Source organism: Eleutherodactylus coqui, chromosome 7 (genome assembly GCF_035609145.1).
Source record: "Eleutherodactylus coqui strain aEleCoq1 chromosome 7, aEleCoq1.hap1, whole genome shotgun sequence".
In the NCBI taxonomy this organism is placed as follows: domain Eukaryota; kingdom Metazoa; phylum Chordata; class Amphibia; order Anura; family Eleutherodactylidae; genus Eleutherodactylus; species Eleutherodactylus coqui.
This window is the reverse complement of record NC_089843.1, coordinates 64956236-64969949: the sequence shown is the minus strand read 5'-3', so window position 1 is coordinate 64969949 and position 13714 is coordinate 64956236. Positions and strand designations below refer to the sequence as shown.

General features: G+C 42.6%; 1 protein-coding gene across 1 annotated transcript in view; it reads left to right on the top strand.

Moving 5' to 3' along the window:
* The window catches only part of NSUN7 (NOP2/Sun RNA methyltransferase family member 7), a 47569-nt gene extending 34202 nt beyond the window's left edge, over positions 1-13367 (top strand). Inside the window, exons 7-12 of the mRNA XM_066573158.1 lie at positions 1910-2120; positions 4757-4900; positions 6563-6664; positions 6782-6899; positions 11289-11412; positions 12504-13367. Coding sequence (XP_066429255.1) covers positions 1910-2120; positions 4757-4900; positions 6563-6664; positions 6782-6899; positions 11289-11412; positions 12504-13094 — 1290 coding nt within the window. The 3' untranslated portion in view covers positions 13095-13367. The remainder of the gene's footprint in view (positions 1-1909; positions 2121-4756; positions 4901-6562; positions 6665-6781; positions 6900-11288; positions 11413-12503) is intronic.
* Positions 13368-13714: the final 347 nt, after the last annotated feature.

The window sequence follows — 13714 nt, the reverse complement described above, 5'->3', positions numbered from 1 at the left end:
GGGTGAAAATTTCGCAACATAAATTGACGTTACAGATTTAAAATTCACTATATATGTCAATTTCTGTATGTTTTTTTTTTTCCGTAGCATCGGGATGGGGTTTAGCATCTCATTCACTTTACCTCTACTGTTCACCCGCAAATCCAGATGGCATGTCCGACACATGTGAGACACTAAAGAAGTTATGGAGTTGTAGTGCCCATGTATGACCATTGCCTCATTCTAACAGGGGAATCGGGAAACCTTGTTGTCATGATCAGTGGGGCTCAAAGCGGTCCGACCACCAGCAATCTACATATATCATCTATACTGTTGATCGATGATAAATGTATTTAGTGAAAACTTCTTCAAACTTTACTTAAAGTGACCCTCCAGTTTCAGGCCAAAATTCTGTCCTTGGATCAGAGGGTGGAGGAGTATCTTACCTGTACTTTATCTTCTCTTCCTGGCCCCTCCGCTCTGATGGTTCGGTGCTCCGTTTATGTGCGGCCATGATGGCCACTGCCATTTTGTAGCCATTAATCACAAAGCAGCTACAGTACATTGATAGTCGTATGGATGCACTATGGATGCTTTGGTAGTCTAATGATGGAGGCCACTTAAAAGTGGAAGCAGAACCCGCAATTTAAGGGCTAGGAAGAGATAAAGAATCGGTAACCTATCCTTCCACCCTCCGATCCTGGGGCAGATATTTGTCCTGGAACTGGAGGGCTGCTTTAAAGAAGACTGTATAATCTCTTTAAAGCCCTTTTTCTGCAACTACTATCCTAATAACCTCCCAGCAGGTCATGATTTGAGGATATCCTTTATAGAGGACACCTGTGGCAATGTCAGAGGCACTGACAATAATTATATCACCTATGCAATACTATGGAAATTCTGAAAACCCAATATGTTTGGCTTTCGTGATGACCAGAGTTTGGGAAACACTTCTTTAAAAGGTTATTCTCTAGAGGTGAGCGAACCTACTCAGCCACGCCCCTTTTTCGCCTGAGCGCCACTTCCGTACTCGGGCGAAAAGATTCGGGGAGCGCCGTGGGTGAGTGGGGGTTGCATCAGGGAGTGGAGGGGAGAGGGAGAGAGAGAGGGCTCCCCCCTGTTCCCCGCTGCTACCCCCCGCTCCGCCACGCCGCCCCCCGGCGCCCCCCGAATCTTTTCACCCGAGTACGGAAGTACTCTAAAATCGCGGTGCTCGATCGAGTAATTACTCGAAACGAGTACGTTCGCTCATCTCTATTATTCTCCTCTCCTGCACTTAAGGCTTATCCACAGGGTAACTGCCTGATGGGGGCAGAACCCATCATTGTTAACCTCCTTTTTTGAGAGAAAGGAGTACCTGTGACTCCCTTTTAAGTGTGATTCAGTGAAGGGTGTTGGAGAGGTCTGGGTGCTGTCCCCCCCATGAAAGTCAATGATCAGGTGGTGACACTTTTGTGTGGCTCTCTATTGAAGTTTATGAGAATAATGGAAGGAGCAAACTCATCATTGACTTATATGAGGATCATCCATCATCAATCAGTAAACGTTGGTCACCATTCTTCCTATGGATGAGGGTCCCAGAGGATGGTGTGAATGAAGCCAGCTATAGTTTCCTGCACAGCCATATGGCTGAAAATACTGCAGTGTAGGGAAAACTTAACAAGGGATGCTACTCCACATCGATTTGTGACTCCTTCATTCTTCTTTTAGTGGAGGACCCAGAGGTCAGACCCCACCGATCATAAGTGATGGCACATATGTCATCACTATTGGAAATGGAGATACCCCCTTAAATGAGAAACTACCCTTCTACATTGCCAAAAGGCCTCCACTCTGTATACTCTGCATTACATGTGTGCATAGTTCCAAAAAATTGTTGATTTTAGCTGATGTGTTCCATCTTCCCTTATCGTCTCTCTCACATTCACAGGACAAGGCACACAGCCTAGCGGTGCATTCAGTAAAAGCCTTACTCAATGTGCACGATGACATCATAGTGGCCAACCCTTACCCGGACTACACTATTGCTCACATTTCTGTATTGACCAGTTCATCTTCTTGTAATATATATGTGTGCGGAGTTAAGTCTGAATCTAGAGAAGAAGAGATGTTGGATTTGTTCCGCAACATGGAGTGTAGAAGTAAGTTTTTCAGGTTGTTTTCCCTTACCTAATAATAACCCACATAAGTCTGGAGTCAAGACTAGAGCTGAAGACTGCACAGTGGCATCAAGAACACCATAATCCCCAACAGAAGGTTCAAGTAAATTGTGCGGCCAGTTACCAGTGACCAATGTATTACATTATACGATATGAGACCAGCTGCACTTAATCACACCCCCTAATGCTTGGCCCCACCCACTTTTTGGGAAAGTATCAGGGCCCTGAATAAATGCCCGAGAGTTTACAATTTTCATATATGCCAGAACACTGACATACAGAGCATAATAGATATGCTCCTAAGGGGGAATTTATCTTGTGTCATTTTTTGAAGTCCGTTTTGTTCTATGCCATGTTACCGTTATTTACGCCAAATTTATCAATTGTCACACATTGATGATAAATTAGTTACATCTTGAAAATGTCTGAAATATTGAGACACTTTTTTATGTTACGGCAGAGAGATTGTGACAAATTTTGTGAAATTTTAAAAAGTTGCATTTCTTAAAGGGGTTTTCCTGGCAATTTGTATGGATGATGTATCCTCCAGAAGTGGTGATTTGCAAACTTCATATTACCATATAGAACACATATCAGAAATTGAAAGCAAGACATTTTTCCATTTCATTTTAAAAAAATTAACTTATTTAGAAATTGATGGCAGCAACACATGTCACAAAAGTTGGGACAGGGTTAACAAAAGACAAAGTAAGTGGTACTAATGAAAAACAGCTGGAGGATTAATTTTCTAATAAGTCACACGAATGTGTATAAAAAGAGCACGTTAGAGAGGCAGAGTCTCTCAGAACCCAAGATGGTCAGAAGTCGACCAATCTGTGAAAAAACGCATTTAAAAATTGTGGAATAATTTCAGAAAAATGTTCCTCAATATATAATTGTGAAGTCTTTGAATATTCCACCGGCTGCAGTACATAATATCATCAAAACATTCAGAGAATCTGGATAAATTCATGTTCACAAGGGACAAGGCTGATGGACAATATTGGGTGTTCCAGATCTATGGGCCCTTAGGCGTTACTGCATTAAAAACAGGCATGATTCTGTAATGCAAATCACTGCATGGGCTCAGGAATACTTCACTATCTGTGGACACAGTTCACTGTGCAAGCCACAAATGCAAGTTAAAGCTATAGAATTCAAAGAATGAGCCATATATCAACACAATCCAGAAACGCCGGTGTCTTCTCTGGGCCAAAGCTCATTTAAAATGGACCAAGGCAAAATGGATTTCTGTTCTGTGGTTAGATGAATCCAAATTTGAAATTCTTTTTGGAAACCACAGACGCCGTATCATGCAGATTTAAAACGAGACTGACCATCCAGCTTGTTATCCGTGCACAGTTCAAAAGCCTGCATCTCTGATGGTATGGGGTGGAATTAATGCCTTTGACATAAACCACATTCTACATCCATCCCAACAGCATGGCTTCGCAGAAGAAGCGAGGGCAGAATGACCAGTCCAGACCTTTCACCTATAAAATACATTTGGCACATTAAGGAACAAAACATCCGGCAAAGATGACCCAGATCTGTTGAGCAGCTGGAATCTTGTATCAGACAAGAGTGGGACAACATCCCTCTATCAAAACTCTGGCAATTGGTCTCCTCCCTCCCCAGAAGAAGAGGGGATGCCACACAATCGTAGACACGGCCCTGGCCCAACATTTTTGAGATGTATTGCTGCCATCAATTTCTAAAGTTAATTTTTTAATGAAATGGAAACATTTCTCCCGTCCACCTTATATGTTCTATTGTGAATAACATATAGTTATTAGAGATGAGCGAACGTACTCGGTAAGGCCGATTTCGCAATCGAGCACCGCGATTTTCGAGTACTTCACTACTCGGGTGAAAAGTACTCGGGGTCGCTGGGGGGGGGGGCGGGGGGAGGCGTGGCGGAGCGGGGGGTAACAGGGGGGAGCCCTCTCTCTCTCCCTCTCTCCCCCACTCCCCTCTGCAACCCCCCGCTCACCCACAGCGCCCCCGAGTACTTTTTACCCGAGTAGTGAAGTACTCGAAAATCGCGGTGCTCGATTGCGAAATCGGCCTTACCGAGTACGGTAATATAAGATTCCCAAATCATTGCATTCCCTTTTTCTTTACATTTCTTTACATTTTACAAAGCACTACAACTTTTTGGAATAGGGGTTGTAATTGAATTTGCATCTTTGAATCATTGGGAACTGCGCCCGCAGTTACCAGCAGCACCCACTACACTGGGGTCAGAGTTATCTGCTTCTGCTACATAGCCTGTGTTCTGGCTGTGACAGCAGGTGCCCAAACAGCTGATCAACTAGGGCCCCAAGCGGCGGACCCCTGACGATCAACTATTGACCTAAGGATAGGTCATCAATACCTATTGCCTAATCACCTGCCTCTACTCAAACCCCGCCTCCTTTTCAATATACTTTTGAAAAGTGGAGTGAGAGGCAAGGAACAGTAACAACATTTTTGTCAGCAAAACCCCACCTGCACAAAAATGTGTGACTTTTTAATGGTAGAAAACCTTGGCACAGCCTTGATAATCCCCCCTATTTGTTTATGATAGTCATCCCAAGTTATTATAATGTCACTCTTGCTCATCTCTTACTTTTCAGATGTTAAGATGCTCAAGGAGAGTTTCACCGACATCGACCCCTCTGATCCTAGGCTGCAGAAGGCAAAAAGCATTCTCCTCCTGCCTCAGTGCTCAGGGTCAGGTATCAGCGACCCGGTGGATTTTATCCTAAATGAACATGGAGGTAAGTTTCTTCATTAAATACAATTTTATGTGCTTGTTTTATTCAGATAATGGTATACGGCTGTATGATATAACATGGAGAGATGGAGGAGAGATATTAGATATCATAGATAGATATGATAGATAGTAGAGATGAGCGAGTATACTCACTAAGGCACATTATCTGAGCGAGTAGTGCCTTAGCCGAGTATCTCCCTGCTTGTCTCTAAAGATTCAGGGGCCGGTGGGGGGCGGGGAGGAACGGAGGGGAAATCTCTCTCTGCCTCTCTCCCCGCCGCAACTCACCTGTCACCCGCGTCGGTCCCCGAATCTTTAGAGACGAGCGGGGAGATACTCAGCTAAGGCACTACTCGCTCGAGTAATGTGCCTTAGCGAGTATACTCGCTCATCTCTAATAGCTATGATTGATAGCAAGAGAGGGACATATATGATAGAGAGATAGATATGAGATAGATATGATTGAGAGAGAGAAATGATAGAGAGATGAGATATATATATATATATTAGCTAGATTAGTGGTTAGAAGTACAAAACAATAAAGAAACTTTTTCTGTGGCCAGTTCAGACTAACCATTAAAATGATATGTATTTGCCATTTTTGTGCCCGATGAATATACATATATGTGAGGATAAAATGCTGCTCTTTAGTTCATGCAGTTCTTTCTTACAACCTGCAGATGTTGCTGTTGTTAATATATTGTTTGGAGCGTTTTTCTTTTCTAGCCTTTCATTAAGGTGTTACATATTCGGGCAGTGCAGTGTATCCATACTGGAAATAAAAGGAGCCGGTTCTACCAGCAGCTTAAGGGGAACTCTCATCTATCCTGAGGCATTTCACTTTTTATAGAATAATTCCCCCTGCCATAAACATTCCTAAGACGTTTTGAACATAACTTTTGCTCCTTAAATAGGAGCTTTTGCCCTTTGTGCCCATTGTCATTATCTTCTAAATATGACCAGCCAACTAGTGGGGGAAGGGAAGTGACAACTGCAGTGCAGGCAGTTCTGCAGAGTGATTGTCATTTTTCAGTCCCTTTATTTCCTGATAACTGAAGATCTCACTAAGGCCGCTTTCACACGGGTGACAAAATTTGCACAATTTTCTCGCAATGCGACAGTGCTACAAATCACATGTGTGTGGAGCCCATGCCTTTCTATGGGTTCAATCGCATTAGTGATGTTTTTTTTTTTTAGGCTGCTACATTGCTAGAATACAAAATCATGGCATGCTCAATACAGCTGCAATTTGGGAGGCTTTGTAGCCCATGTTTCCCTATGCATCCTTCCTTTGTGTTGCATTACATTGCACGAAAACATGTTTTTTGTGCGATGCAGCTTTTACAGTAGGAAGTCCTACTGTAAAAGTCCTAAAATCCCCCCTAGCTGCATTAAAAATAATACATCACCTAAGAGGCGCTGTCCAGCTCCGCCACGCATCTCTTCTGCAGCTCCGGCACTTGTTTTTAGTCTTCTGCCAGCGCTTCCTGGATTGGAGGTTCAAAGTCCCTGCCTCCAGGAAGCTCTGGCTCGGATTGGCTGAGCTGCGGCGCTCAAGAACCAATCAGAGCCAGCACTCAATGAACCAATCACAGCCATTCAATTATGATGTTTCGTAATTGTTAAGCATTTTCCCATGATGACATGTCTGACCTTTCCCATCCAGACACTGCTTTGCTCCAGGATCTCTCTCAAGGTTATGTGTCCTCTGACAGACTCAATGGTTTGGCCAAACAACAAGTCTCAGAGCTCAACCACGCCATGAAATGTGAGTGCTTCATACAAGGATGTTCTTGTCTATTAGAGTGACGCTTGTTTGGAGCCGATGTTACTAAAGGACAGTAAGTGATCACCGGTGATGTTCTCCTTTACTTCTGATTTACAGTCAGGCAAGTGCACTCAATTGTGTATTGTACCCGCTCCATTTACCCCGAGGAAAATGAAAGTGTGATACGTCAGGCCCTTCAGTTCAAAATGGAAGGAATTAAAGGGCTGCCATACAGGTGGGTCTTCTGCATGAGCATTGTGTAATCTTCAGTACCAGATTTTTCCTGGACTTAAAGCGACCCTCCGGTTTTGTACAAACAAAGATGGCTGCACTGCTTCTCTGACTACCTGACTGTGTATTAGTATGCATTATTAGTCTATAACATTGCATTATGCTTTGATTGCCCATGTGAGCAGCACTGGCCAGTCAGAGCAGCATGTAGTATCTTAGGGCTTCTTCACACGGACATATGCACAATTGCACACACATCAGTGCAACATATTTAAGCTATGAACAAGATGTTTGCACACACGTCAGCATATTTTATCCCAATTGGATCAGATGGCACACGGACGCTCATCTGTCTGATCTGCCCAGACAGCGCACATTCTGTGTCCTATTCTAAGTTGTGAATACAAACCAGAATAGGACACGTAGCAAATTTTTTTCACATCAGTCCATGTGAAAATTCACTCATGTAAATGGCCTCATTAGCTATAAAATACACAGAAGGCACGTGGACAGAAAATGTGCCCATGTGAATAAGCCCTAAGTCTAACTTCACACAGGTGAGCGCGATATCGGACAGTAAATCAGGGCATGATATCGCACTCGCCACCATGTGAATTTCCCCGCGACTGACAGGATCAAGGAGTTTCTTCCATCGCTTTTAATGGAAGACCTGGCATTGCGCGCACCTAGCACGCGGTGCGATGCTGCCGCCGGCCCTATTACAAACAATGGAGGAGGCGATGCAAGAGCTCACGCAAGATAGAACATGCCGCGATTTTGTTTTTCACAGGAAAACGTTGCTCATGTGTATGACCCCATTCAAAAGAATGGCGTCCATATTTGTGCGTCTCCGAACGCAGAAATCTTGCATGATTTTCTCGCCCGTGTGAAGGCAGCCGAAACCGAACACAGTGCTACATCAAAACTACAGTCTCTTCATTCTAGGTATCATGTAGTTCCCACAGGTTGCACCCCCCCCCCCCCCCCACACCACCCCATTTTATCATACAGCGATGCATACCTTAGTGATATGCCTTAACTTTATAAGATGGTGTTAACCCTTTAAGCACTTATACACAAGGCCATACAGTTTGGATATGAGGGGTGAAACGTTATACAGTAGACAGCAACACAAAAAGTGGCACATAATAGTGTTTTTGAGGCTTATCAATCACATACCTCCCAATGTTTGAGCAGTGAAAGAAGGGACAAATGTAGTGGCACACGTGTATATATATATGGTTTATGACAGGCCATGCCCCTCTAGACAGGGGCAACTCACTATCAGCGATGAAAATGCAGCCTTAGGCTAGTTTCACACAGGTGATCACGATTTTGCTGCGAGAGAATCGTGGCAAAATCGTGTCTTTGTTCCCGTGATTTTTGAGCATCAGCGATGCTTTTTTAAAATCTTGCATCGCTGCCGCCCGCAATAAAATCACGCAATTTTTTTATCGCAACATTCAGTGGGACTTTCTAATGTTAAAATCGCATTGCAACGCACATTTGTTGCGTTGCGATAAAAAGGAAGCTCCATGGTGTAAATGTAATGGTGACCTTATTGCTTGTCACCCAGCTTTCCAGAAGCCCTGAATTCCATGTTTGACTAGCTATAGCTATGTCTGTGGTATTAATGCTTGCAAAACACTGCAGTTGGTATTCCGTATCCTGGAAGAGCTAAGTGACAATGTAATGATGATTCCATTAGTTGTCACCCAACGTTTCAGGAACCCTGCATGCATGACTCATTATGGTGAGGTATGGTGTAGACATTTGTGCACAACTATCCACCAATCAGCTGTACCTATGGGCGTCTCTCCTCCTCTTCTGCATTCCCCACACCCTCCCCGCTATGTAACCAGGAGCTGTGTGATAACAAGGGGAGGAGAGCCGCCCATACTTACAGCTCATTGATGAAGAGGGGGAACAGCAGCAGTTCCCTCTCACTAATCAGCAGTTCTAATCAGGTGTTCATATGAGCCGCTGCTAGGGAGCGGACCTGAGATCCTTATCACACTGTTGGATCCATATCAAGGGAAAGGAAAGACACCCCTAAGAACAGCTGATTACGGAGCCCTCTGCTGCTCCCCCACCTCCACCAATCAGGTGTTAGTGCAGGCAGCTCTCCTTGTATGGATGTGGTCTTGGCTGGTAGCTGTGTGAGAAGGACTTCCGATCCTTTTCAGCTGCCGTCTGGGTCCGAATTTCGGCACTTTCACTCTATAGGACGCGCTGACTTTCCCCTCCTTCCTTTTTGGGGGGAAAAAAGTGTGTCTTATGAAGCGAAAAATATTTGCCCAGTGTACTCTAGTTAGTATTTTTGAACAGTTTTCCTATTTTTTCAGTTTTGTTCCCATAGCTTCAGAAGTCAGAACCCTAATTCCAAAAAAGTTGAGATGCGGTGTATAACGTAAATAAATGTAAAGAAACAATGCAATCTCATCTAATCCTATTTTATTGCCAATAGAACATATCAGAAGCTGAAAATGAGAGATTTTTCCATCTCCTTTTTTAAAAAATAACTCCTTTAGAAATTGATGGCAGCAACACATCTTAAAAATATTTTGACAGGACCATTATTTACCATGGTTTAGCATCCCCTCTTCTTTTTACCAGAGTCTGTAAACTTCTGGGAAGTGAGGGTACGAGATACTGGGGTTTTGGGAGAGGAATGTTGTCCCACTCTTGTCTGATGTAGGATTCTGGCTGCTCAGCAGTCCTGGATCTCTTCTGCAGGATTCTTTATTTCATAACAGACCAAATGCTTTCTATTAGTGAAAGGTCTGGACTGCAGGTAGGCCAATTCAACACCCAGATTTTTGTTCTCCGAAGCCATTCTCTTGTAATGAGTGTAGTATGTAGTTGAGCATTATTTTGCTGAAATATGTAAGACTTTCCCTGAAAGAGATGTTGTCTGGATGGAGGCATATGTTGCACTAAAACCTCTACATACTGCTCAGCATTGATGGTGCCTTTCAAGATGTGTAAGCTGCCCGTGCCATAAACACTAATGTAATTCTATACCATCAGAGATGCAGAATTTTGAACTATGTATGTGCTAATAACAAGCAGGATGGTCCCTCTCCTCTTGAGTCCATAGGACACAGTGTACGTTGTTTCCAAAAAGAATTTTACATTTTTAGACATCTGACGACAGAATAGGTTTCCATTTTGCCTCAGTCCATTTTAAGTGAGTTTTGGCCCAGAGAAGTAGCTGGTGTTTCTGGATTGTGTTGGCTTCGTCTTTGCATGATACAGCTATAACTTGCATTTGTGGATTGCACCGTGACCTGTGTTCACAGACAATTATTTCTGGAAGTATTCCTGATCCCATGCAGTGATTTGCATAACAGAAATGTGCCTGTTTTTAAAGCCCCTTTTACATGGCATGATTATCATACTAATCACTTGTTAGATCGAGCAGTCTGCATGAATATTGTGCGGTGTGAACGCATGTAGTGAAAGAACAATCATCGATAAATTGCTTAGCATATCTTTCATGCCAACCTAAAACTCATCGTTGCTCTGCCACTGCATCGTTTCATCTGAACAGACCGCCATTCAACTATGAACCCGTTCACTGTGAATGAAGGGGACTATGCCGGAATAATTCTCCAACCCGCTTAACCTCCATTCACTGAGCGATGATGCTTCTATGTAAAAGCACAGACGCGATCATCATTGGGACAGCTATCGGAAATTAAGTGATCAACTGTTGACCTGTATAAGAAGCCTTCAATGCAATGCTGCCTGAGGGGCCTGTATATCCTAAACATCCAATATTGACTGTCGGCCTTGTCCCCTGTGCACATGATGGTATTATGTTCTGTAGATGGTGGTATATTAAAAGTCTTTGCAATTTTACGTTGAGGAACATTTTTCGTTTCCACAATTTTTAGACACAGTTTATCGCGGATTGATGAACCTCTGACCATCTTTGTTTCTGAGAGACTCTGCCTCTCTAACATGCTCCTTTTATACACAGTTATGTGGCTTAGTAGAAAATTGACCCTCTATCACTTGCCTTTCCAGCCGTTTGTTACCCATGTCCCGACTTTTCTGAGATGCATTGGTGTCTTCAATTTCTAAGCTTCTAAATTATTATTTTTTTTAATGAAATGGAAAAAATGTCTCATGTTCACTTTCTGATGTGTTCCATTGTGAATAAAATATGGTTATGTGTGATTTCCAAATCAATGCTTTCTTTTATCTTTACATTTCTTTATATTTTATACGGCGTCCCAACTTTTTGTGAATTGGGGTCTTACACGCTGCATTGATTGCTAAGGATGTTACTGCACTTATCATTTTCACCAGGGTAGGACGCTCATCATCTCCACTGTGTTACTTTGCTGTAACCCATTTCATCCACTTACGATCTCTTATGTTTCAGGATCAGCCCTCCTCTTATACCTCTGTGCTCCTCAGAAGAAGTTGAATCCGCCTCTGAGAACTTTTTTAAAATGCAACCATCAGAATATTCCAATGGTTGTTTTCTTGCGGTCTTAACAAGAGAGGCAAGTTAACAAAATGCAAATATGCTTATTGAATGTACGCCAAATACAAGTGGTCCCTCAACATACAATATTAATTGGTTTTGGATTGACCCTTGTATGTTAAAATAATGTATGGTGAAGCCATAGTTATGGAAAACTGGCAATTGGTTCTGAAGCCTTTAAAAAAAGTCAACCAAAAATGATACAAAATTAATTAAGTAGCAAACACAAATAACGCAAGTCTTTACATAAAATAGCGAGAAATATCTCAAGATGTAAATCACTTTCTGTGTAGAGGACATCCGCTTCTTCATGGTCCTATACAGTATGCAAAGTGCACCAGAAAAATAACATGGAGCCGCCCGTACCTGGTGTCCAAAGGAACAGCTCAATCTTGTTCAGGGGCAGTACAGAACATGCAATACCCTACTGTGCTGTAGAGAGGCGCTACTAGAGAGCCAATCAGTGCATGCACTACAGTATTACAGGAGCTTTACTGGTGGGATGCTCATGTTGGTTGGCTAGATTTTCCAACAAATACCAGTTCCCCAGATCCAGACTATCTGTGACGTTATATGCTGAATCTGGTTTGAAGTTAGTGTCCCAGGAAAAGCCATTGTATGCTGAAAATATTGTATCCTGAGGCCATTGTACCTGGAGGGCTCACTGTGATGTTTAACTAGACTGTGCAATTAAAAAATGCCCTTAAATCTGGGAATGCGGGGGACTGTGGTATTTCAGGACAGCCATTCACATGAATAGTTTTCTTGTATCAACAGGTTGGCAAAACGTCCGCTAGGATGGGAGCCTTTCTTACTACGTGGCTCCCCATTCTGGGTCATAGTGCTGGGTCCTGAGTGGGGAACCACACGCTATGATGTTCGTATGCTCTCTGAGAGCACTTGAACAGGGAATACCATCTTAGCACAACCCATTTTATTGATAAGCTCCCACCATATCTGTATCCTGATGGCACTCAATCAGAATTCAGTTTACATTTATTTGCCAGAGTTTGAAATTGATCTCATTATAGGCAGCTGATTCTATGTATGAATCCCATTGTCTTGAATTAATATTATGGTGTATCATTTATTTTTCATCTGTCTTGGTAGGATCCATCAGAATCTGACTGTGTTCAAGATGTTTTGGCTCGAGCTGCTTCTAAGGGACTTCTTGATGGTATTGAAGTTCCACAATCTTCAAAAAGACAGAAGAAAAAGTCAAAAACAACACTTCGTAAATCTCCTCATGGTGCATCAGTAACTCAGGCAAAAATCAATGAGTTCCTGAACAAGGAAAATAATCTGATCAACCCAAAAATGCAAGAAGAAGTAAAGAACAGAAAACCAACAAAGTCCAGAGTGATTCCTACAAACAAGATAACAGTGAAAACTACAAATGGCCACTCGGCCATCTCCAGAATAGCAGAAAGACAACCAGTTCTTACCAGGCCAAAACCGGAAGAAAAGACTGTGTTGAAGCCAGCTGAGATTCTGTTGCCCCCAGTAACGGTTCCAACGTCCATGACTCCACCTAATGTTAAAATCCGGAGTCAAGTCCATTATCACCATCAGCGCTGGCATTCAAAAATCTGGAATACGACCTCCTTCCAAAGCTCCAATATGCCAACATTGCCGCAGACTGGCAGATCCAAAGAGGCTCAACCTTCCACTGCAGTTCAACATCCTAGGGCGTGGCACTGAACAGTTTATTCTATTAATGTCGTATTTGGTTGTGTTCTGTAGTTAATACCGTGCTCATGTTTACTAAATTGACTTTTGTAATTCTAATGTTATGTTACCTGTTTTGTATCATAGAACTAATGTGAAATTACGATTGGACATAATGAATTGGTCATGTTGTTTATTTGTACACTTTAAGGTCTTTCATTATTACCGGGGAGAAGGGATTTTCTGAATTTCGGCAGATATTATTGCCCAGTATTTCCCTAGGATAAATTGTGGTTGATTCTGTTACTTTACATCTTTTCCAGTTTCTTTATTCACATCTGGTACTTTTGGTTGTGATAACTTTTTACACCAATATAGATTTACCTCGAATTAACATTTGAGTGATCCAGTCACGGCTGGGCCCTCTGTTCTTTGTTGATGTCTTGATTGGGAAAAGTTCTAGTTGGGCTCCGTTCACTGTCATAGCTTCTGTACCTAACGCCAGGACAGGGGTGAATCCTGTTGGATCCCATTGACTGATAATGGATTCTAGCAGAGTTCTCGTATTTTATGATTGCAAGAATTATACGGCAGATTGTTGTAAAAAACCCAGCCGAACCTTATTTGAAGAGATAAAAACACCAATGTGAAGA